This window comes from Falco naumanni, chromosome 1, assembly GCF_017639655.2.
Source record: "Falco naumanni isolate bFalNau1 chromosome 1, bFalNau1.pat, whole genome shotgun sequence".
In the NCBI taxonomy this organism is placed as follows: Eukaryota; Metazoa; Chordata; class Aves; order Falconiformes; family Falconidae; genus Falco; species Falco naumanni.
Genome location: NC_054054.1, coordinates 51,389,352 through 51,412,694, shown reverse-complemented (window position 1 = coordinate 51,412,694; position 23,343 = coordinate 51,389,352). Strand labels below are relative to the sequence as shown.

The following is a 23,343-nucleotide window of genomic DNA, read 5'->3' as shown; positions in this document are numbered from 1 at the left end:
CAGAAGCCAAAGGCAGCCTCAGAAGTCCTTGGTTTCTAACCAAGGTTATAAGTGCAGTATCTCTGCCCGGCACTCTCAAAAAATGCCAGCTGGCTGAAAGCAACGGAGGGGTTACAGAGGGCATCCATGAAATGTTCTAAAGGCATACAGAGATGGGTTCTAAAATTATTTGATGAGAATTTCCTCACTACAGGAAACACAGTTAGAGGCATCCCTGGTGATAGATGAAAGTCAGCAGGAGCAGAACCAGCTCTGGAGCTCAATGACCCATGCAAAGGCAAATCACTGTCCCCCTCATAGACTGGGGAGCTGGAAAAGCTACTAGAGAAATTGCAGCACCAAATCAAAACTGTGACACTGGCACATTTCATTTCTAGAAAAATAACCTCCTTGCAGGGTCGTGCCTTTCTTTCAACTGTTCAACCCACACACTCTTCTAGCTCTTGGGTTTAATGGATTCTGCTGCAGCCAAAGTAGTGAAATTCAGTAGAAAGGTAGGTAAACGTAGTTGCTACTACACTGATGAAGCTTTCACAGTATGGTCTGTGCTATATTTGAATATTGGTATGATTCTCTCAAAAAGGCTCATCTTCAGTGTTTCATAAGACTGTGAAACACTAAAGATCATATTTTCTATAGCACTGTGGGTGTAGCTAAGCAAAAATCCTGCATTTTGTCTCAACCCCTGGCTATGAATGTCTTCTTTTTTTTGTTGTTGTTTTTTTTTTTTTTTTTTTTACAACATTGATTCTGTTTTCCTTTGATAATTTTTGCTTTCCTCTCAAGTTCCCACAAATGACCCCACTTAGGAAGAAATGAAAACACTGTGGTATTCCACCAAAGCTTCAGAAGTGAAAACTTGCATAATGCCAGGTTCTATAAGGGATTGACATTAAAACCAAAATACAACACCTCCCCCCAACAAAAATAAAAAACCCAGTGGTGCCAGAGATAAGAATAAAATGTTTTAATTCACCTGGATATTTTTAATTGCATGTTTTATCTTATTCTAAATTATAACATTTATCAAAAAATAAAGGAAGGTTATTTTTTAAAGCTTTTCTTTTTTTCATCATGGCTGTTACTTTACTTGCATTTACTGCTGTAGACAAACACATGCTGTTGTGCACAAATTAGAGCAAAAAGTACTGTTAAAATATCTGTATTACGTATGCAGTCAGGAAACAGATCTAAATTTTTGTCACCCAAACCCAATTTTACTTTAAAATGGCACTAACTTTGAGTATGTACTCTCTGTACTAACAGCTGTTTACATAATTATTGAACAGCTTTATCAGTTATTTCACTGGAAAGACCAACTTGCCATTAACTGTTTTTAATCCATATATTATATCCTTCAGTATTTTTAGTAATGTGTCTGAAGGTCAAAAATAACATATCTTTCAGCAATGAATTTTACCCTTCTTAAAAAAAATTACCAAATAATAAGCACCATCTCCTCCCTTTCTTCTCCTTGGAATCCCAACGTTTCAAGTCACATTTTCTGTAATTTCAGAAAAAGAAGCCTCTTCCTGCAAAAAATTTTGTCTTGAAAGGTTCCTTGGTCTTGATCATCATGGTCCCCAAAAGACTGAAAACTCAAAGGTAAATTCATCCTCCCCTCTGAGGGGGGGACTCATCTGACCCAGGCATATGTCCTCCTGGTCCCCTTCACAAACAACGAGTCCAAAATGTACAACTCTTCTCACCTTATCTCAAGCAGATACGCAAAATGGGCAGGATGCTTCCTTGTAAGTTCCTCTTTCTCTCCACTAACTATGAAAAGAAATAGATAAACTACCACGGCTGTGATTGTCTGAAGTACAGACATCAAACATGAAACATATCCCACCCTCAGTGCCAGAAAAGCTTCTGATCTCACCAGCCACACACAAATCATTTCAAGGAGATCATCACAGAATGTTATTTCAGGCCTGTTTCCTTCAAATGTGATTCACAGGAAAGCAGTAAGTGGTTTCGTGCAGAGAAATGAGTAGAAATAGAAAAATAATAATAAAAAAAAATCCCAAAACATTGTTCTACCAAAAAGTATCCCAGAAGAAATTCCCTGACACAAAAGAGGATTAATCTATACTATTCTCCAAATTTATTGCCTATTCTGTAAAACAAATAAATCACTACACTGGACATATTCTATGCCTGGAGCTTTCCATCCGTAAGGTTTAAGATGACTCCATGAAAAGCAGTAAAATCCACTTCCATTTATCCCCATATTCCTTGCACAAATTCCCTCTCAGCCCTGAGAAATGAGGGCGAGTTGTCGCAGTAGTTTCAGATCCACTATGGAAAGAATATATAAAATATGTCAAGTCAAAGCCTTTCAGTGCAAGAGAAATCGATGTGCCTGAGTACAGCAGTGTTACCCATTACAGCCATCAGCAATCAGACAGAGACTGTTGGCTCAGTCATTTGAGGGAAAGGACTGAACATATGCCTGTTTCTCCACACACACCCCAAAAGAGAGAGAAAAGCCCCCAAAATACTGCACAGCTGCCCTGGCTGGGAGGAGCCCACGTGAAGGCAAGCCAAGCTCACTTGCTCCTCTGTGTGGTTCTCTTATATATCAAAAGCAGTGTAGACACAGCCTCATGCTCAAGCTAGTCAAACTGGGAAAAGCCTGTTTCTTAATCTGCAGTAGACACCTAAATTCAGAAAAAACTGGAGCTTCCTCTTTCACACTTCCTATTAGTTATCTGGAGCATCATCTTTTGCTTCCCACTGACCAACACAACCAAAGCAGCTGTTGCAAAGCCCGGTCTCAGCCCTTTTTTGTTTGCCATTTATTGAACATGAATGTCTAACATCAGTTGATGAATGCTGTCCTGTGTGCTTTCCACTGGGAAAGGCAGAAAAGCAGTAACTGTTAATAATGCCCTTGAACTAATTCTACAACAGCAAGTAAAGCAAGATAAGGCCAAGGCCTTTCCAATTAAAAAAAAAGAAAATAAAATCAGCATTTAAGAAATGATGATTAAAATGAGATATGACAAAAGGCCCAAACTGACCACATATTTTCGTTCTGACACTGGGCTTGTGAATCCCAGTTGTGGCACTGAGCCGAGTGCCGCGTGTACCCACTGGTGGCAGCCTTTGTCCCTGGGACGTGTCCTCTTCAGACACATGCCTTTCATTTTCCAAACACCGAAATGAAACAAGGTTTTAATTATTTCAGTTGCTCAAATTTACTATTGCTCCACTACAAGGGGCTTCAATGGTTTCTCAGTTCTGGTTTTTTTTAAAGGAAAATATATCACAAAGTCCTGGAAATTAACTTCTTAGTGTCTCCAAAGATTTCAAGTCCATTGTTAGACATACATCGTCATTCCTATGGCTCCCCAAAAGGCCATTTTTTCTCAAAATTGAGAGGCAGCTTTTCTTCACCATCCTGCACACACTTTTTGCTTTCACTACAGTGACATAGATTTTTTTCTCTGGATGAAAAAGAATTGAAATAAAACTCCTTCTGTGCAATTGTATATGTTTATTAGGATAAAACAAGCTAAAATTAAATTACATTATACTAAATTACTCAATTCAACCAAATTACAAATAAAGAGCTTCACGGTGCTCAGTTTTATGGTGAGGAAAAGTCATTAAAAATCTAGTCTTCTTTACATGGACTTGGAAAGAATATTAAAAGAAGGAAAATTGACTTTCTTTTTGAAACATTACTCTAGTGTATATCTGGCCTCAGTGAAGAGCACACTGATGGAACAAGATCTTGAGATACTACATGATTCAAGTAAATTTATTTCTCACTCAGAAACATTTGAATGTAACACTGGGCTGTGAAAATAATCAAGAATGACAGAACTCAAAATGCATGCTGCTCTGCTCAGCTGAACTGATTTGAAGCCCTGAGTTAGTGCAAATGAGCAAAATAAAGCCATCAGGACAACAAGTGATTTATTGTGTCCAAGAACAGTCTCAAACGCTGAAAGTGAGGTCTGAAGAGAAGCTCTGAAGATGATTAGTTTTGCATCACACTGTCTTCGTGTTTTAGTATTTTAATTGGGGTGAACATTAGGAAGGAAATATTTCTGACACAAAGAAGGGAATGATCAATCATCTGTTGTGTCCTGAATGAGCAAAGAATTGAAGTTCAGTTTTGTCTTTAAGCATGAGCAACTTGTTGATGCCTGTAAGCCCTCCACTGAAGCTGGAGCTTCCTAGCACACAACTAAGGCAGATCTATCCATTATACATGTAATTCCATATTGAGATTTAAAAAAAAAAAAAAAAAAAAAAAAGTGTTCTTAAAAGAATTTAAAAACATATTTTCTTCTGAGAACCAGACACAAAGTTTTCTACTGAGCTACAAAAGGCCAGGCACTGAACTGAATGCAGAGTCCCCTGGATCAGCCCTTCATTCATCACTGCAAACTTTCAGCTGAAATTCATCAGTAAGCCAAAGCAGGTAGGTCTGCTGTCAGTGTGTGACAGGCTTCCATTTGTCACTGGGTCCAGAAATTCATAAAGCCAATTGCAAATCTTTAATTTAAAAAGGAGGGGGGGAAGCAAAAAAAAAAAGCGCCTCACTTTACCAGGTTTTTCCCTAGAAGCGTTCAAATGTTGGGAATGATTTAGAAATGAAAATCTGAGTGGAAGGAAGGGAATAAGCTTTCAAAGGAGTTTCACATAAGTAAAAGCGGGACATAGCTCTGGAATTTTAGGTGTGAATTCCAGTGAGAGTAAGAGTTGCAGTGCAAAAATGAATCCTCAAAGATGAAAAGTCAGTTCAGTCTAACATATGTCTACAGAATTCAGTGCAGGATTTTTAAAGCCAAATGACGTACCACATGAATATGAAAGGGTCTCTCTTCTTCTTGAGTGTAACTATTATTAATTAAATCAGGAGTCATGATGCTTGGACATTTTCTCACTGAAATGTTTTCCACTGGAAAAGTGATCCACAGAAACCTAAATTGTTCACGGGAACATACAGATCTGCCTTGGCAGGAAAGGTTTCCCCTATTACACCTGGAATTACTTAACCCAGTACTTATCACAGACCAGAATGGTCTGAAGCTCAGTGTCAAGGTGCCCAGCAAGAACCCATCTGTTCTCTGCATGATCCAACAACCCAGGCTTGAATCCTAGTGTGCCTGAGCCTAAGTGAGACCTCTGGCCATTGCAGAGCTGGATACTATGGGAAAGGGTTTGTGCCCCACTTAGTATGAATAGCTAAATATCTCTTGAAGCAGGGAACTGAATGTGGGGATTCTACACTGCAAATGAATTCACTGGCCATCAGAGTACAGATTCTCTCCTGCTGCAGCTGCTAGGTTTTGTGATAATTAGACATTCAGGGAGACAGTGTGTGTGTGCACAGTATTTTGATATTTATTGTATTGGGAAGCTTTACACTAATGCTCATTTATCACAGCAATGTCTGAGGAAGTGTCTGGAGGCAGTGAAGTATTGTCTCCCTTCTGGCAGATGAGTTACTAACTACTGTCACATAAAGCACTCATTCTCAGTGTGAGCTTGGGTGAGACCCAGATGACATACTCCAAGAAGACATAGCCAGACACAGAATCCTGTTCTGTCCTGCAACTAGGGATGAATCTACCTTTTCCTTAACATGCGGTTAAATTATTTCTTGCCACAGAAACAAGTATGACTGTGGTAGCTTGCGGCATGTAATAACACTAGAAGAACAAGCTGCTTCAAAGGGATACAGAATACCACGCTGTGTGTAAAAATGTAAAATAATCAGAAAAATAATCCTGTGGATTTACTACACCATGTGCCCATTCTGTGCGTCTTTACTTCTGCTGATGAAAAATAGATGTCAGTGTCATTAAAAAATAAATTATTTTTATGTACTCATTTTGCAGGGCATCGTGTGAGCTGAAGTTCAAAACATAGTATGAATCTATGTCCTGTGTCCTTCATGGCAGGCAGCCGCTTCCCCAATATTTTACAAATGTGTAACACAAAATATTTTTCTTCCTTCCCTTTTAGCTATACTTGAGTATAGTAGACACAAACATTACCAAATATTGTTTGGGTATTTTTATAGGCTTTGTTTAAAATAAGAGAGAGAAAACAAGGGATAAAAAGAGTTTGTCTGAAGGTTACTGAAATATTGCAAGAAAATACCTGTTTCTCCAGCTTGCCAGATTCAGATTCCTGTCCTTAAGAATGTCTTCAAGCAGGTGTTACTCAAAAAAAGCAAAGTATATTCCCAGCATCCCAGCTGTTAATGATAACACTGAACAGAACCAGGCATGAAGCAGAGTGTATCCCGCCAGAATTACTTTCATCTTGCCAGCGAAACACATGTAACTCACTCCCTTCTGAATATGAATGTCCGCTGAGTTGACTTAAATCTTAAAATGTTTCATTGTAGACCTTTTTTTTTTTTAAATGATTTCTTCAGAAATTTGAGATGATGCATTGTGCAGGAAGAAAATGGAAAATTCATATTTGAAGTGAAATTGAATAATATATACTGTATTATCCACTAGGACACTTTGTCAAAATATCAGGGAAGTGTTTTTTACATGGAGCACGGATATACTTTGTGATAAGCTCTTGAAGTTTTAAACCCTGACCAGAACAGCAGTAAAATGGCCAACTCTACCAACTTGTCTGAAGCAATATTTATATTAATATATATATATTAATGAAGTATATTTTATAGCTACATACTGAGTCTCACTAAACACTTAAAAAAAATAAATCATGGACTTAATACAGTACTGAAAACAGAAAGATCCTACAAGGAAGTACAAAAGCTTACCTCTTGGTCACACACTGGTGTAAAGGTGGCTGTGTACTCGGCCAGGGCCACGTCATTCACCAAGTTTTTCACCTCTTCATCAAAAGCAGAGTTAATAATTCCTTGCCTGTGACATTCGCCATGCAGCCTTTTAATGAAGCTGTTCCTTTCCTGGCACTTGCGTGTGAGAGAAGCCAGTTTAGCCTATATGGCACGAACATATATACATTGTTTTCACTCCCTGTTGAGACTGCAAGATTATATTTTGTGTCTGATCTGTAATTTCACATGTTTTGACCCAAAGCTATGGATTGCATTCCTATGCTTCTAGGCTATTAGGTGGCTCTGCACCTTGCAACAGCAATATGCATGCACAGATAAATTGGAAAGAGACGTTTCCTTTCCATGTGCAAGGTTCTCCTTTGGGCTGAAGAGTACCCGTAGCAATAAAGTCAGCAAGCCCTTGCCTATAAGCCCAATGCCCAGCATCTTTAGGTCTAAGTCAGGGGCAGCTGCATAAGGCAGGCACACGCACCAAAGCCTGTAAGCAAAGGGGTACACCTCTGCGTAGGTCCTGCACTGCTTTCAGGAAAATACGGTACCTTCAGTGGAGCTAGTGCCAACTTCATTTCAGACTTTCTCTTCTGAAGTTCTTTTTCCTGAAAGATTGAAAAACATTCTGCATTAATTTATTCGAGACTCACTATAAAATACTGTAGCAGTGTGTTGATATTTGTTTTAGACCTGGCTTCCAAAAAGTAGACTTTGCATATCTTTGTGACCCTGTAACCCAAACAAGATGAAGCAGTGTTGGGAGTTGGATGTACATGAATAGACCCTGGCACACAAACACTGCCCAACCAGCACTGATGTTGGTCTTCTGTAGCACCAAAGGCTTTTGGATGTTTTTAGGTGGAGCCCTGTATCGGTGGGGTTATTTCCTCAAAGCAGCATCACATTGAAGACTTGCTAGCCTTCATTATGCACTCATGTTCCTTTCCACTCTGTGAGTCGTCCCGAACACTCTTCTGGGGAAAGTTTTCCCTTTTCTTATCTATATGATGTTGAAGAGTGAGAGAAACAGGGAGGGATTTTCTGCATGTCTATCCCTCAGCAGGCTCTAAAAAGCAAACATCAACAACCTTCTACTCTGACACAGCTGATACACGTCCCTTATTAGGAGGTGAGCCAGGGTGAGCCAGATGACCTAGTCTTCACCTTACAATCAAGATGTTTATTATTCATGGGGAACCTGCTTTCTGATTATGCAGAAAAAAACACAGTATCCTGCCAGGTAAAATCCATTTTTATTATGAAACAATACAGTATTATTTGGCAATTATATACAGATTCCTTTGCATTCATTTTGCTTGACAATTTGTATTTCTATAAATCCTACAGTAAATGTATTACGTGCATCAGGAAAAGACTCCCATTATGAGAATTCAGTTATGCTGAAAGAGGTCGCATGGTGCTCAGTGTCCTGGTTTTGGCTGGGATAGAGTAATTTTCTTCTTAGTAGCTGGTACGGTGCTGTGTTTGCAATTTAGTATGAAAACTATGTTGATAACACACTGATGTTTTAGCTGTTGCCATGTAGTGCTTACTCTAAGTCAAGGACTTTTCAGTTCCCCATGGTCTGCCAGTGAGCAGGTGCACAAGAAGCCGGGAGGGAGCAGAGCCAGGACAGCCAACTTGAACTGGCCAAAGGGATATTCCATACAATGGGATGTCATGCTCAGCATGTAAACCCAGGGGAGTTGGCTGGGGTTGGCCGATCGCTGCTCGGGGACTGGCTGGGCATCCGTCAGCAGGTGGTGAGCGACTGTATTGTGCGTCATTTGGGTTTTTTTCCCTTGGGTTTTATTCCTCTCTCTCCCTTTCCTTTTCATGACAATTATTATTGTTGTTATTGCTATGACTTTGTTTCAGTTACTAAACTGCTCTTATCTCAGCCCACAGGTTTCACCTTTTTGTGATTCTCCTTCCTATCCCATGGGATGGGGAGTGGAGTGAGCGAGTGGCTGCATGGTACTTAGTTGCTGGCTGGGGTTAAATTGCAATACTCAGGTAATAAATTGTGGGTTTGGGAAGAAACAGTGTAGATAGGACAGGAGAGACATGTTTTTGCATTGCACTAGCACTGGGGGAACAAAGAAAAGCTGGCAGTATGTCCCTGCACTGGTGACACTCATTTCTTGATAAGGCATGGAGCAAAACAATTCACCAATGCACTACAGGAATTAGAAGTTGCTTATTTATATGGATAGCATGTCTCACCCTTTACTCACCTACCATCAGATACGCACCATCCATCACTACAGACACCACAGAACAATTTCATTTTACCACGACTATCTTGCTAAAAGGCATCCTAATCAATACCTGAGAGGAGCCACTAATCCTCTGTACCGCACTGGTTTAAAGCAAATCACAGCACATGACAAGGCTAGAAAAAAAGCCAAACAAACAAAACCAAAACCAACCAACCAACAAACAAACCAACCCCAGATAACCCCCTAACTGTAGAACAGGTGGGTTTACTGTGCAGGGAGTAGGATGAAACTCGCACCCAGTAGGGAGAAGAAAACAATCTCTTGTGTTTCAGAGGAATCACAGAGAAGCACGTTCTACACGTGTCAGGGTGTGAAGAATACTATTGAGAAAATGCCATTTACTAGTTGTTTCAGAGTATGATGGGCAACTCTAATTTGGCTCACATGGTAACTATCATCCCTGTTTGTGAAATAGTTTCCAAAGACATAAGAAACAAAAACTAAGGGGAAAAAGTTGTAGCAGGAATTTGTTGCCACCTAAGAGTTCAGCAGTCACAGTCACATTGACAGCAGTAGCTTTGCTGTCACATGAGGCAGTAGCTTTGCAAATATTAATGTCTGCACCTGCTTTAGTTTGCCAGGTGAAGTATTGCACAAGTGTAAAAACTGCTCGTGTAAATATACCTGTGCATACATGGGGAGTTCTCACCAGGACAACTGTGTCAATTAATAAAAATACAAACCACACCCCTAACTAAATATGTGTGAATGAAACTCTTAATATGTAGCCCTAGCAGCTGGATTAAAAAAAAAAAAAAAAAAAAGTTAGAAAAATCTGTCAAAATTCTACCACTAGCTCACTGTGTTTCCTAATCAGATATAGTGTAACAAGAGAGTAAGGAATGTTAAATATTCTGACAATTTAAGCCAAGGAGGTAGCTCAGTAAAGAATTTCAGCACCACTTTGCTTGCATTACACTCTGGGGATTTATAGCAGAGACCGGTGGCAACCTTTATTATAGTCTATCATCTTTCTGGAACATTCACCACCCAGGCATTTTACATCTTTTCCGTATTTCTCTGAAGTCAGGGGTACTTTTATATGCCTGGAAACCCTCAGACTCATTCCCAGGAAAGACAACAGTTTTGGTTCTCTCCTTTGAGAACAAAGATGTAGAATCTGAAGTCTAAGCTCACATTTGTCCACCCTTTTAAACATGCAGAAAACAGCTTTATGATTATTGATGAAAAGCTTACCTTTTCACCCAACTGAGCCTGAAGGAGTTCCACTTCATTCTGCAAGTCACGAAACTGATTTTGTAATGCAGCCTGGTCCCTGAGCTGGGCTTTCAAGGTCAGCACTTGCTGCTGTAATCTCTTACTGGCTATTTTATTTTCCTCTGTTTCATGGGCATCTTCCACAGTGTACACAGGCTACAGAGTAAATACACAGATTTTCAAATTAGATGTATAAAATAATAAAAATATTCTCAATCATGTTTTAGACCCCAAAACTTCTCAATCAATACATGTATACATACCTTGTATGTCAAAAAATATTTAAGCTGATATAAACCGTATGACTTCAAACCTTGGCACTAATGTCTTGCACTAACCTTAAATTGTTTATGAGCAAGGAGTTCTTGATCCCCTCTGAGATGAGCAGACCTGAGAGAGCAGGTATAGGACTGAGATTTCACAACACTCCTTCAAGGCAAGTATGGTATTATAATAATTTAATATCTGGGGAAACTGGTGCACAGACAGATAAGTGACCAACCTATGGTCACACAGTGAGCAAGAACAGAAGTCAAATGTCTCCAGTCTCCTGCTCCAACTGCCATATAAGACATCCCTTCTTTTTCTACACATATATATCTCAGAAAGCAGATTCAACTCTCCAAGTTATACTTCTGTTTGGGAAGCACATTAATAAAACTAATCAGATAAGTATAAATCTCAAAAATATATATTAAAAATATTACATTAAAATGTAGTAATAGTGGTACAGAACAAGTGGAAGGAGGAGCTTCTGAATTTAACTCCTCCTCCCCTACTCTGCAATTTTTTTTTCAATTTCATGCACTTAGATTAGAAGAATTAGTGAGAGCTTTAGTTTGATAGTCAATATCATAAGGTCAGCTCCTAGAAGTGACATTGTCAGATTAAGCATGTAGATTAAGGATGAGGAAAATCTGAGGGTAAAGAAAGTCTTGTGAAAGACATTTATGCTATAGTGAACTTAGATTCAAAAAAATATTGAATTGTTACACACAGCTGCTCAAGATTTCTGATAACACGTTACATAAGCAAGTCTAAAAAATTAAGCATTTCAGTGATTAAGCTAAAAATTCTAGTCAGACCTATGATATATTGTGGTAAAACCATATAACCTTCTGACAAAGCATGCCGGAAGAGGGTTTGATTTTAATGGCTACTAACATTGATAAAACCAAGAGAAGAGCAAACACTTAGCCGCGATGTACAACAACACCACAGTTAAATTTTCCTTCACTGTCTGGATGCCTTTCCAACTTTGACACCCTTGGTGGCTACAACATACTGAAGGCACTATTCGCAGAAAACAGCAAACTGAAGTGATAGATCGCATCACTCTGCCTGCAACACACCACTGCAACACAGGTAAAACCAGAAATATGACATTTTCGAACTGTTCTTCCTAATGAAGCACTTCCTCTATGAACAGCGTTCAGGCAAGTCGTGCGTGCTCGGTACCAAACTTTTTGGCTCCCTCTTGTGTTAAGAGAAAAGAACAATAGCAACTGTTGGACAGATCAAGATTGATTAGGCCAGGGTTGCGGTGACAAGAGCCTGAGGATGAGTCTGAGACACGGTATTTTCCTCATCATCTTCTTTCCCACACAAATATGTTAAATAAAAACTAGTAACACTCCCAAACTGAAGATACTTAATGGAAAAAGAGGTGGGGAAATAAAAAAAATTCTTGATTAAAGACAGAGTTCTCTCTTTCCTTTTGCATTTCACTGACCTACTAGCAATTTTCTGTAGTTTCAAAGCACAAATGAGACATACAAGGTTTATTTATGATCAGTGTCAGACGTCCCAGCTAACAGTAACCATGGGTTGTGTAGCAAGCTCCAGAAGGGTGAAGGACCCAGCAACTAAGGCCGGGAAATAGCTAAAGGATAACTCAGCTCCAAACGTAGCATTTAACACTCTGCATTCCTTTACAAACTGGCAAGATCTCTAGTCTTTGAATTTGGTGGCTAAACATTAAAAATAAAAATAAAACCTTCCTCTTCTTGTGTGTGCTGTGCTTGTCTGAAAAGTCAATGGGAAAATGAAAAGGAGTACAACTTTTTACTACAGGCCATGACAGGAGTCAGGAGTTCACTGGGGAAGCCTGACACCTTATTTACTGTGTGCATTTAATGCAATATGCTTGCATTCATTTTCAAAGCTGTAAATGGCACCCTGCTCCATGCCTACTCACCCACATATTTCTCCTATCTTCTAACACAGCACCATGGTTCAGAAGGCCACTTCAACATCCTGGAAAATTTCCCCAAATATTCTAATGCTAAATGGTATTTCCACTGTTAGCATCACCACTGAAACAAAGAGTCCTGGCAGTAACCTTGGAGCGTAATATCTTAGCTGTCTTTTACTTGCAGGGAACAATATCATGACAGCCTTTTGGAGTCTTAGCTGAGGACTAGGATCCGTGGGCATTGGGACCTGTAGAACATAAGATATGTACAAAGTCCTAAAAGACATGCTCAAAACACACCATATCTCAAAAACCTCTCAGCCTTGGGTTCTAGGTCCAGGGTGCTCACATCTTCATGCCTTTCAAGTATTGCAGCCACAGTTCTTCCAGAAAATTAAATTTAGAATAGGAAAAAGCATAAATTATTGTGACTTATTACATCAGTTTATTAATAACTTTGTGGGATGAAAAGTGCTTTTGGACAAGGGTGGCAACTAACTGGAAGTAAGAACAGGATCGCCAGTCTACAGAACTGCTCTCAGGAAAAAAATTATGCTAAAGAACTAGATCATTACAATCATTGTGCCAAAAAGTTATCCCTTTTTCAATCTAGAAAAACTTAGATCATATTTTCCTATGATAATAGTCACAAACCCACTACTAACAGCTTGGTGTATATTAAAAAGTTTATTTTAAAAGAGAATTATTGAAATAAAGTCAGAACCTTTGTTAAAATACCTCTACCCTATTTTCTATCTGTACTATTTGCTTAATTGTGCCAATGAAATCAATGTCCCTTGGTCAAGATATAACAGACTTGAGTCATGCAGATAATTATTTGTGCCATCAAATAGTGCAACTGAAGGATAAATCCAGTTCTGTGATGTACATATACTGCATCTTTGACCCTGGAATGAGACATGTGCATTCAACAATTTGATATTAACCCTACAACAAGTAGTTAAATCAGATGAAGTCAGATAAAAATCAAACAACATTGCAATATTGCATAAATATGTACTACTGATTGATAAACACAAACATGAAAATTTAGCTATTGGAGTGATTTAAAAGTTGGTTTGGTTTTGTTTTGTTCTCAGAACAAAGGATGACCTGCACTTTTTCCACTGTAAAAACATTGTCAAGGTTGACAAATTTTATTCCCATGTCAGTCATAGAAATAATTAACATTTTAATTCAGTGGCCAATAAAATAAGCATTAATTGTTCCAGACTGTCCTCAAACAAAAGGGTTAAATGTCCATTGCCCAAAAATGCCCCCAAAAGCTTAAGTGTTAGCTTAAACAAAACCTTATGATACACTTCTGTTTATTTTCCAAGAATTTGGGAGTTTCTTCTTACTTAAAATAGATTTTGTTGTTTTAAGATGTTACATGCCAATACCTCATAATTATATGAAAAATCTGTGCTTTGTTTTCACTTAACAGTCAGAACCCAGTTTTCTAAACATCAGCAAATAGTGCCACGTATGTTGTACAAAGTAATATGAAATAACTGCTTAGGACTTGCAGGTGGGTGGCCAATGAATGGGATGAACAGTGACATTTAGGAAACTGAACCGAGATCAGAATCTTTACATTTTCCAGAATTTGTTTTTATCTTCTTCCAAAGCCATGTGTGTATCTAACCTGTTCAAACTGAATTTGCATATATTGTAGGTTGCTACAAAATTGCTTTTCCAGCTAGTAAAGGTTGCATGTTTCTTCTTGGCAGTTTTCCTGCTACGGAGGACAGAAATAATTTCAGGGCCAGCTGAAAAGTCTTTATAAAAACAGCTTCCAGGGGAGTATTCAATAATTAAAAATCATCCCATAAACCACTCTAATTTTGGTGGAAAACACAAAAACTTTATCAAGACACAGAACCACCTGAAAATTCAAAATGCTTCCATTTATAGCAAAACTAGAATGTTGGTGATATAGGTACTTCCCAACAAGATTCTCTCTCTCCCTCATGTGATAGAAAGATCTCACGGATTTGGGGGATGCATACTTGGGCCACATGTGTGGATTACAGACTTTGACTCCCCATTAATCCACACCACCTGCTTACTGGGAATGGAAGTTGCTTTACAAAGCGCCCGGCACCACAGCTTCACTTTGCCTGTCCAAACCTAAAATCGGGGACAGAAGGCAGAAAGGCCAAATACTGGAAACACTGGAGACTCCTCTAACACCTTTCATTGAAACCAGCTGAAAATCCATGCCTCAGAAAACGATTCTGGCTAAAGAGAGCAGGACAAGGGTCCTAAAAAAAGATGGAGGTGGCTGTAGTGCCCATGCAGAGCCCAGACTTTGGACTATCCTGTAGACAGATGGTCTGCCTTCCATAATATCTGCTCACTTTCAAGTTTATAGCTCCAGTGGCTCTACGTGCTCTATACTTGCTTCAGCTCTATTACCAATAACAATAACGGGTGTCTCCGCATCAAAACACTCCCTCCCAAAGAATATGCATTTCTTCATTCCATTTGCATACATACCATTAATTTCCAGTTCTGCTTTCCAAGCATTTTTTCCCCAACTTCTTGTTTAAGATGGTCTAATTCTGAGAGAGCCTGTGTCAAACGGATTTTGATTTCTTCGTACCTTGTTTCAGCAAAGCCAAGTTCTCTGTACCACTTCTGAGCCTAATGGGAAAAATAAAAATGCAAAAATTACTGAGTATAATTAGTCTAGCAGTGGTATCTTTTTCCAATACCGGCTAACAACCACAGACTTGAGTTTGAGCCCTACATCACAAGGTTCAAGTTGTTGTACATTGATTAAAATAAATGGAATTACACAATGCACTACAGTCTGATTTTAAGAAATGTGTAAGACCCTTAAAGTAAGTCCTATAGAAACATATCTAACTAGAGCGATGTGGAAAAATAGATTAATTTTAAAATTGATTTCTAAAGTTGAAGGTTTCTTGAGTATTCTAAATAAAGCTAAAAAAAAGCAGCAGTGAATGTACTCATAATTTTAGAGATTACATCTCTGAAAGCCGTCAGAGCAAATGGAAAGTAAGATTTTATCAGCCAGAAGGGAAAAATAATTTTCCTGAATAATGTCAAAAAAGAAAATTGCAAAGGAAAAAAAAACCTTCCATATGTTCACCTTTAGACTTCTTCTAGGACACATTTTCTTCACCTATTAACTGTAGTTTTGAAAAAAAACCAACAAACAACCAAACAACAAAACCCCCACAAACCAACCACTTGGTAGATCAGCTAGCTGACAGCAAGCTCCTTCCCTCATATGATACATCATTTCTTCTCCCTTCCGAAAACAAAGGCTTCTCATTCTTTTAAGTAGACTAAGGAAGGGATTGTAACACAACTTCCTTGTAAAACACACAAGGACTAGAAGCATCCAAGTTAATTAGATTTTTTAAAAAATAAATAAAAAATAATTGGTCTCTTCATGTTCAGCTTACAAGCTCAGCAGTTCTTACACAACCATCCATCACTCATCCAAATCCATCCCTTCATTCCAGTTGCCTCACCTGAAATCTGGGAAGTCTTATAAAGCAGCTCTCAAAGGACAATCATTTTGTACACCCACCATCTATCATCCTACTGCTCTTCTGCATACTTAATACACTTGTTACTGCCAGTGGTTCTTCCACAGAGAGCCTGAGCAATGCCTGCTATTGCATGAGACGGCCCCATAAATATACACTTGCCATAAAAGCAATGCATTCTGCTTAGATAAGCATAGAGTGGAGTTTGTTCAATAAAAAATGGAATGTGAAAAAGTACTGCATTTGGAAAGGCAGAATGCTAAAAACTTCCTCGGTTAGTATTAAAATTGCAGATTTACTTTACACAGCACAGAACTAGACATCCACACAAGTCTCCATGTAGGTGGTGTTGGACTTTGTGTTTACTACATATATGTCAAAAGAAGGGGCAGCGTGCATGCCCTGCACCAACACTGGATATAGCGGGATCCCTCGACAGTGTCAGATTTTACATCATTTTCCCTCTCATTCAAAAACTACTTTGAATTCAGGTTTGCTGCAATCCTCAGTGCTTCTGCTGCCTTCTCCTCCTCCTCGTTCCTAGTGAGGGGAAGGGAAGCAGCCTGCCCAGATACGGCCACCGCAGAGAGTTTGTTCTATGTGTCCTTATTAAGCACCCAGCCTCTGTCAAATTGCGCCAGAGGAATGCAGCCTCACTTGAAGTTCTGGCCAACCATGACTGAATGTGCATCATTGAACTGAAAGATCAAAAAGGTACGTTTTGGTTCTGCAAATCAGAGGCTTCTCTGTTTTGTTACAGTGTTAAATCCTGGCAGGAAGAACAGCCACATAAGGAAACAAGAAATAAAACAAATTTGCTCCTTAGAAATACATAAGAGCAGGAGGTTACCTCTTTTTTTGATTTTTCTAATTCCTTTTGCTGCATTTTTAGTTCCCCTTTTGCCTTTTCGACTTGGTCTTTCATCACACTGTAGCTTTCAAACATGCTGCCCTGGATACACAACAGAAAGACGTGATTCCTCTCATACCAGGTGGCACACAGGATTTTACAGAACAATATATGGTTTCCTTCTGCATTACTAAAAACACTTGCATAAAATCAAGATATTAGAGATAAATCTTTCCCTGTTGATTATTCTCAGCTGAAGTAGTAATTCTGATTTTATGAGAATGTAGTAATCTCCATATGAATTCATGACTAGAGGAAAAATGGATGAGAAATCCATTGTAAGTAAAGATCCTTTCTTTAGATATATGTTTCATAAAAATCAAAACAGGAAAAAAAATAGACTCTAGCAGAATAAAAGTTAGTAAGTGAACACGTGCATACTTTTCAATAAGACATGATTGTTTCACAACCCTGAATACTTCGCCATTATAACAAAAGTTTGTGGGAATTAGTTTGCTCTACCAGAAGCTTTTACTCTTGCAATAAGATAAATAATTTTTAAAATGCCTGAACAACGCACTCTTTTAAATATTATTTTTAACTTTGTAGCTTTCTGTTTCACTTTAAAATTCTCTAATACAACATTCAGAAAATAGCGCCGGTATTTTGCCTTTTAATTCAAAGTTAACTTTAGCACTTCAGATCTCTGACATATAGGAGAGTACAACATTTTTTGTATTACAAAGTTAATTTAGCTTTGCCCTCCAAATGACATTTACAACAACTCCTCTCTGTAGAAAATCCTGCTTGATAACATTCCTCATTGTTATTATTTACCTCTTTTCCAGGAAGATAGTTTGAGGGCTCTATAACCAGAACTCCTCCTTCTCCAGTCTGAGTTACACTACATGTTGTTTCAACTTTCTTTGGCTTAAGACCATGTTGTTGACTTTCTTTTAGTTTTACTATCTTTTCCTTTGTTCCCAAACTTGTATCTTTTCTCAGCTCTTCATAGCTGAAACCCAAAGAAGACATTAATTCTTTCAATTCGTTATTTTCTAAAATAAATTTTGCATTTGTTTTCTGAAATGCATCAAGCTGTTCTGAAGTTTCTTTCTTTATTCTGTCTATTTCTCTTTTTAGTACACATTTTTCCTCCTGTAAATCAGAAATAGTTTGATAACAGCTGTTTTTGCATTCCTGAAGTTCTGAAACCAAGGCCCTGTATTTGTCTTGTTCACACTTCACCTCTGCCAAACATCCCAATAAAGTTTCTTTTTCACCTTCTGAGAGAGATATTCTTTGTAAATTCCTCTCTCTCTCCTGTATTAATTCATTATATTTTGCTACATAGTACTCTTTGTCTTGCAATAATTTAGCTATTTCTTTGAAGCATCTGCTTCTTTCTTCTTTCAGGACAGAAAGCAGCTGGAAAGATCTCACTTTCCTTCCGTCCAGGGATAAAACGCTCCTGGGAAGTTTGTTTGATGCAATTGTCAATGAATCTTTTTCAGAATTCCCATTTCTTTCTTCAACATATGAGAGGTTCTTAGAGGTTTCAACAAAAAATGTTCTTGGGCTCATGGTGTTTTCTTCTGATAAGTTCATATAACATCCACCAGCAACTTCTTTCTCATTAAGTAAGTTTTGGAATGAAACAATGTTAGCTTCATCTACCGCTAAAATGTATTGAAAATATGCATCCATTTCCTCTTCCAGTGCACACATCATCTGGGCATATTGCTCATTCTCCTGTTGTAATATACAGACTTTTTTTGAATAATTTTCATTCTCTTGCATCAGTAGAAATATCCTCTGAAAACACACAGCCACCACTTTTTCCAGCGCATATATTTTCACATGACGTTCACTACCAGCTTCCAGTGGTGAGAGATGAAGATGAGACAGACATTCACAAGAATTGCTCCCTTGCAGGAAGAGTTTGCTTAAGCACACAGCCCCGTCCTGCACAGCAGACAGTATATTTAGCAGACATCTCTCTTCTGACCAAAAAAATTTCTGGGAGTATGCATGTTGCATGTTTTCAGCAGCTATTTTTTGACATGAGAAATTCTTCTTTGGTTCACACAGTTTCCGAGTCTGGTCTTTCTTTTCTTCCAGGCCAATACTGTTGGAAGGGTTTGTTTGGTGAGCTGGTTTCTGAGTTTGCTCTCCTTTCTCCTCCACTTGGATTATGCCTTCTTCATTATATACCCTACTCACATCAGAGATGCAGATTTTTGAGAGGTTTCCTTGCTTCTCCATTAGTTCATCGCTCCCTTCAAAGTACTTCTTTAAGTCTTTAAAATCAACAGATACATTTCGGACATCCTGTGGGCTACCTAGGCTGTCTTTGGCTTCCATTCCTTGCTTCCTAGGCCTGATTAATTCGGTTTTCTTTAAACCCCCTGAACTTTCCTCAGGAAGACATATCTCCTGTTGTGGTTGGGCTTCCTTGTTCTGTATTTCTTCTGCTTTAACTCTCCCTCTAAAGTTTTTTTGGTGATAATTTCCATGATCAACAACTTTATCCAGACATTTATTTTCACTTATGCTTTTTGGCAGAATTCGCTTGCCTTCCCAATGTTTTTCCATATTGTATTTTTCTAGAGATGATGCAAAAATTTCAGTCACAGTGCAAGGCATCTTTCCACAAAGAAGTGCAGAAGCTTTGTCAGAAAATCTTCCTTCTGCAAAAAGGTAGAGTCTTTCAGAGCCAAGATGGGTATTTGCCTCACAGAAACCCAAACTCCTCACGCTCTTCACAGTGGTGCCAGCTGATATGTGGTAGCTTTCAGGTTCTAACAAGGTAAGCTGGAGCCTCCTCTTCCCCATCAGAGTGTCAACCACAGAAACAGGGAACATCTTTGCGGGTAGATTTACAGCTTGTTCCTTCAAGAGAAAATTTTTTTCTTTGTCTTTGTTTCCCTTACTTGTCTCATCATTAGTTAACTCCTCAGAGCAAGGGGGAAGCCGTCTTGCTGCACAATAACTTGGGGTACATCTGAACAAAGTGAAACCATCTTCTAGAGTACCTGCCCTCTTTGTTCCAAGGGTGACCTGGTAACAGCAAAAATTTTTTTCAAACTGAAGAATATAAGACAAGAAACAGCACTCTATGTTGTTAATCATGATTCATTTTTCACTTCATCCATAAAATACTTGATCACAGACAGATGAGAAAAAAATATTTCCATATAAAGTTTTTTGAAATTATTTAAAGATTTGCAGAGAGAGTAACAATACAAAAAGGTACAAATAACTCAGCCATTTTCATAGTGCACACCTGTATTCATCTTGAATAGCATCTTTAATAGTTATCATTTAAAGCTAATTTTATATCCATCTTTAAATACACCAACTCTTCATTTTATTTCAAACTTCACAGACTCACTGTGCACAAAGACAGCAAGAGCAGCAGTAACATTTCTTCTCACCTGCTCAATCTCAGCTAGACCAGCAACTTTTGCAAAGGTACTGGAATTGTCTTCCAAAACTGGTAGAAGTTCTACTGGTAGCTCCTCCATCTGCTTTAGCCCATCATGGCTGCATCCTGGTGTTCCTGTTATGGTAAAGCACTGAACAGGTGTAATGCCACTCCCAGATAATAAGATGAATAACAAACCCAAAAACATCTGACCAGATGTTTTGAACAGAAAAGTATTTTAGTGACAGTATGCTCAAGGCTACCTTCTCCACCGGAAGCATGCATCACCAATGATGCGAAGATAAGCATGACATTATGATAAGAAATGACAAAGACATTAAACAATAAAACAATTTTCATAAGAAAACATAAATATTAAGCTCTAAAATAAGGTATATCCCCCACCCCCCCATTCTCAAAGCATACGAAAATGGAAAATACACCTCGTTACAGTGGTTAGATAAAATCTTATGGGTTTAAATTATTCAGTGCAGGTCTGCATTTGCATACACTGAAATCTGTTATAAAATTTCCATTAATTTATGCTGGAAGAATTTAACTAATATAATTTGCTAAGATCAGAGCTTTCACGTTAGTTGGTTGAAAAGCAAGTCTGACTTCAGCCATGGCATGGGAAATATTCCCTAATTCCTCATCTCTGCAGCTTCTTGAAAGCTGCAGGATTTCTTGAGAGAGGTCATCTCTAAATGCTAGTACCATACTGGCAAACAGTTATTGCTTTACCTTCTTACAGATCAGGAGGTGTTTAGAAGGTCTTACACCTTCTAAGTCATGCACGCCACATGAATGAAATAATCTTTACTTCTATTGCACAAATGAAAGCAAATATTCCAGTTTGTTTTCATACCAGACTCTTTACCATGTAGCTGCACAACTGGAGTTTGATTAGGTCTGCCTCTGAGTGAATCCAAGACTGCTCCCCATTTCAGATTTTGAACATCATCCTGGATTAGACCTCCATTCTTAATGGGAAAAGGAGGAGGAAAAGAATAAAACAGTTTATAAATATATGGTGTTTGTGATATGAAACCAGGCACATAATTTTTTTTTTTTTTTTGTATTTTACATTCCTTATTTCCTTATAATATTTTCTAGTAAATATCATGGTTTAAAATTTGCCGTAACACTTTCTTCCTTCCTAAACTTCCTTCATACTTCACACAGAGTTTAGGAAGAAAATCTGAGTAATAAGCATGTAATATGTCAGATCACAGATGGAACACTATCTAAACAAAGACTAAATTATACGCTTATGAACAAAGAGAAAAGAAAGTCCAATCAAGTAGAGAATGAAACTAAAAGTTCAGTGCCCAGCTACAAGGACAACTGTTCCAAGGTGGGAAGAACTCAAAGTAGAATAACTATTCCAAATAAATTTTTCTTTTTCATTGATAATTTAATTATACATTTCATATTCTGTTCTTGACATTTATCTTGACTCCGTTGATCGAATTTGGAAATTGTGACAAATTCTGGTGCAAAGCAGATACCCTTATTGCTCGATATGCAGCAGGCCACTTTTCATATGCAGTGTGCTCATTTTTAGCGAACAGAAGACTCAGGTTTGATTTTCTCAACAGAGCACATAATCGAGGTGGTAGCCAAAACAGCTGCAGTGCAGAAAACAAGCTAACACAGTCATTTTTGTCTTCCTGCACTGCTTTGAATTAAATGCCAGAAGAAAACAAACTTGGTCCATTTGGGCTGAGCTGCAGCTTTAGAATTACATACGGCTGGGAAAGTGACTTCATGTCACTTCAATGACTTCAAAGTGTTCAGTCTATAGCGAGTCAGAAAAGGCCACTTTATTTTCTACAGGATCACCAGTGAGAATAATTTTGATTTCATCCTATGTAAGCTGCCACATTATAGTGCTTTATTATGAGATCTTGACTGGGAGGCATGACTTAAGTGGAAACTGCAACAGTTCCAAGATTTCTTCCTTCCTTTTTTTCAGTAATATTGAAGCTAATGTTAATTTCTTGGAACACACTGATTCCTTTCTTGCAAGTTTGCCTTTATTCCTCCCAGATATCTTTTTTTTACTGATATGTGGGTTCTGTCAGAAGAAAGTTACACAAAATGATGTAAAAGGTACAATGCTTGGATATGCTTGGATAATAGGAACATCATATTGTGAAATCAAGACCTCAGCTCTCATGTGAAAGCTGTAGAAAGGTGCATTGCTTGGTGATTCATGCTTTTCCTTCAGCAACACCTTCAACAGACCCCTAACATTCACATCTACAAACTCTCTGATAAATCAAGACATAGTCACATGGAGCCAGCTGCTTTTTCATGCATTTTTCATTCAGGCATAGGTTGCAATTAGAATATTGCAGACAGGATCCCGATACCAAGTTTGGAAATTCAAATTTCTGACAAGCTTTATGTGACTACACCCCTCTGTGAGATGCAGTTCACCTCTACAGTACCAGAACAAAACACTTAATTGGATCTGCTGCTATTGCGTGAAGATGCAATAACAACACTAAGGCTAGTTTTTCAAGAATAACTGATGTACTTGGCATTTGAATGACATAGTATTTACCGAGGAATCTCATGCCATTTGTATTTCATGGGAGTCTGATAAGCCTGTCTTGACAAACTACTTTTTTCCTGGCTGTGAAACAGGCAAATGATCCCATTTGCTTTTTCACTGAAAAATTATATACAAACGGTTTTCCAGAAAAGTTACAGCATGAAAATCTTTCTTGTATTGCACACAATTTCTCATTTCTAAAGCTGTTGATAGAGTATGATGAACTCAAATAGGATTTTTCTTGTCACTATTTTGGCTTGAATACTACAAGATCAAGGTAACGAAATAAGGAATTTTTATTTTATCAGGTGCTAGTAAAACACAAGGTAAGGGGGAAAAGCCCTCTTCAGTTTTCCAGCACAACACCAGATGTCTCCCTCCTCCTGTTATCATAGATACAGATTCTTTTTCCCTGCTATCTCAAGTCATTTTCTACTAGAAAAATCCTAGAGAATTAGTTGCAGTGCCAGAAGAGGAGGA

At 38.2% G+C, this 23,343-nt stretch overlaps 1 protein-coding gene across 4 annotated transcripts in view; it reads right to left on the bottom strand.

Annotated features, from left to right (window-relative positions):
* Window positions 1–23,343, bottom strand: part of LOC121088053 (janus kinase and microtubule-interacting protein 1-like) — a 246,654-nt gene that overhangs the window by 52,667 nt on the left and 170,644 nt on the right. For 3 of the 4 annotated variants that reach the window (XM_040593696.1, XM_040593707.1, XM_040593713.1), the window contains exons 5-12: window positions 21,169–21,283; window positions 20,311–20,435; window positions 17,711–19,933; window positions 16,874–16,975; window positions 14,999–15,145; window positions 10,282–10,458; window positions 7,351–7,407; window positions 6,770–6,952 (exon numbers count right to left, since the gene is read on the bottom strand). In XM_040593696.1, the coding sequence (XP_040449630.1) occupies window positions 6,770–6,952; window positions 7,351–7,407; window positions 10,282–10,458; window positions 14,999–15,145; window positions 16,874–16,975; window positions 17,711–19,933; window positions 20,311–20,435; window positions 21,169–21,283 (3,129 nt within the window). The remainder of the gene's footprint in view (window positions 1–6,769; window positions 6,953–7,350; window positions 7,408–10,281; window positions 10,459–14,998; window positions 15,146–16,873; window positions 16,976–17,710; window positions 19,934–20,310; window positions 20,436–21,168; window positions 21,284–23,343) is intronic. The other variant, XM_040593723.1, reaches the window with a different exon arrangement.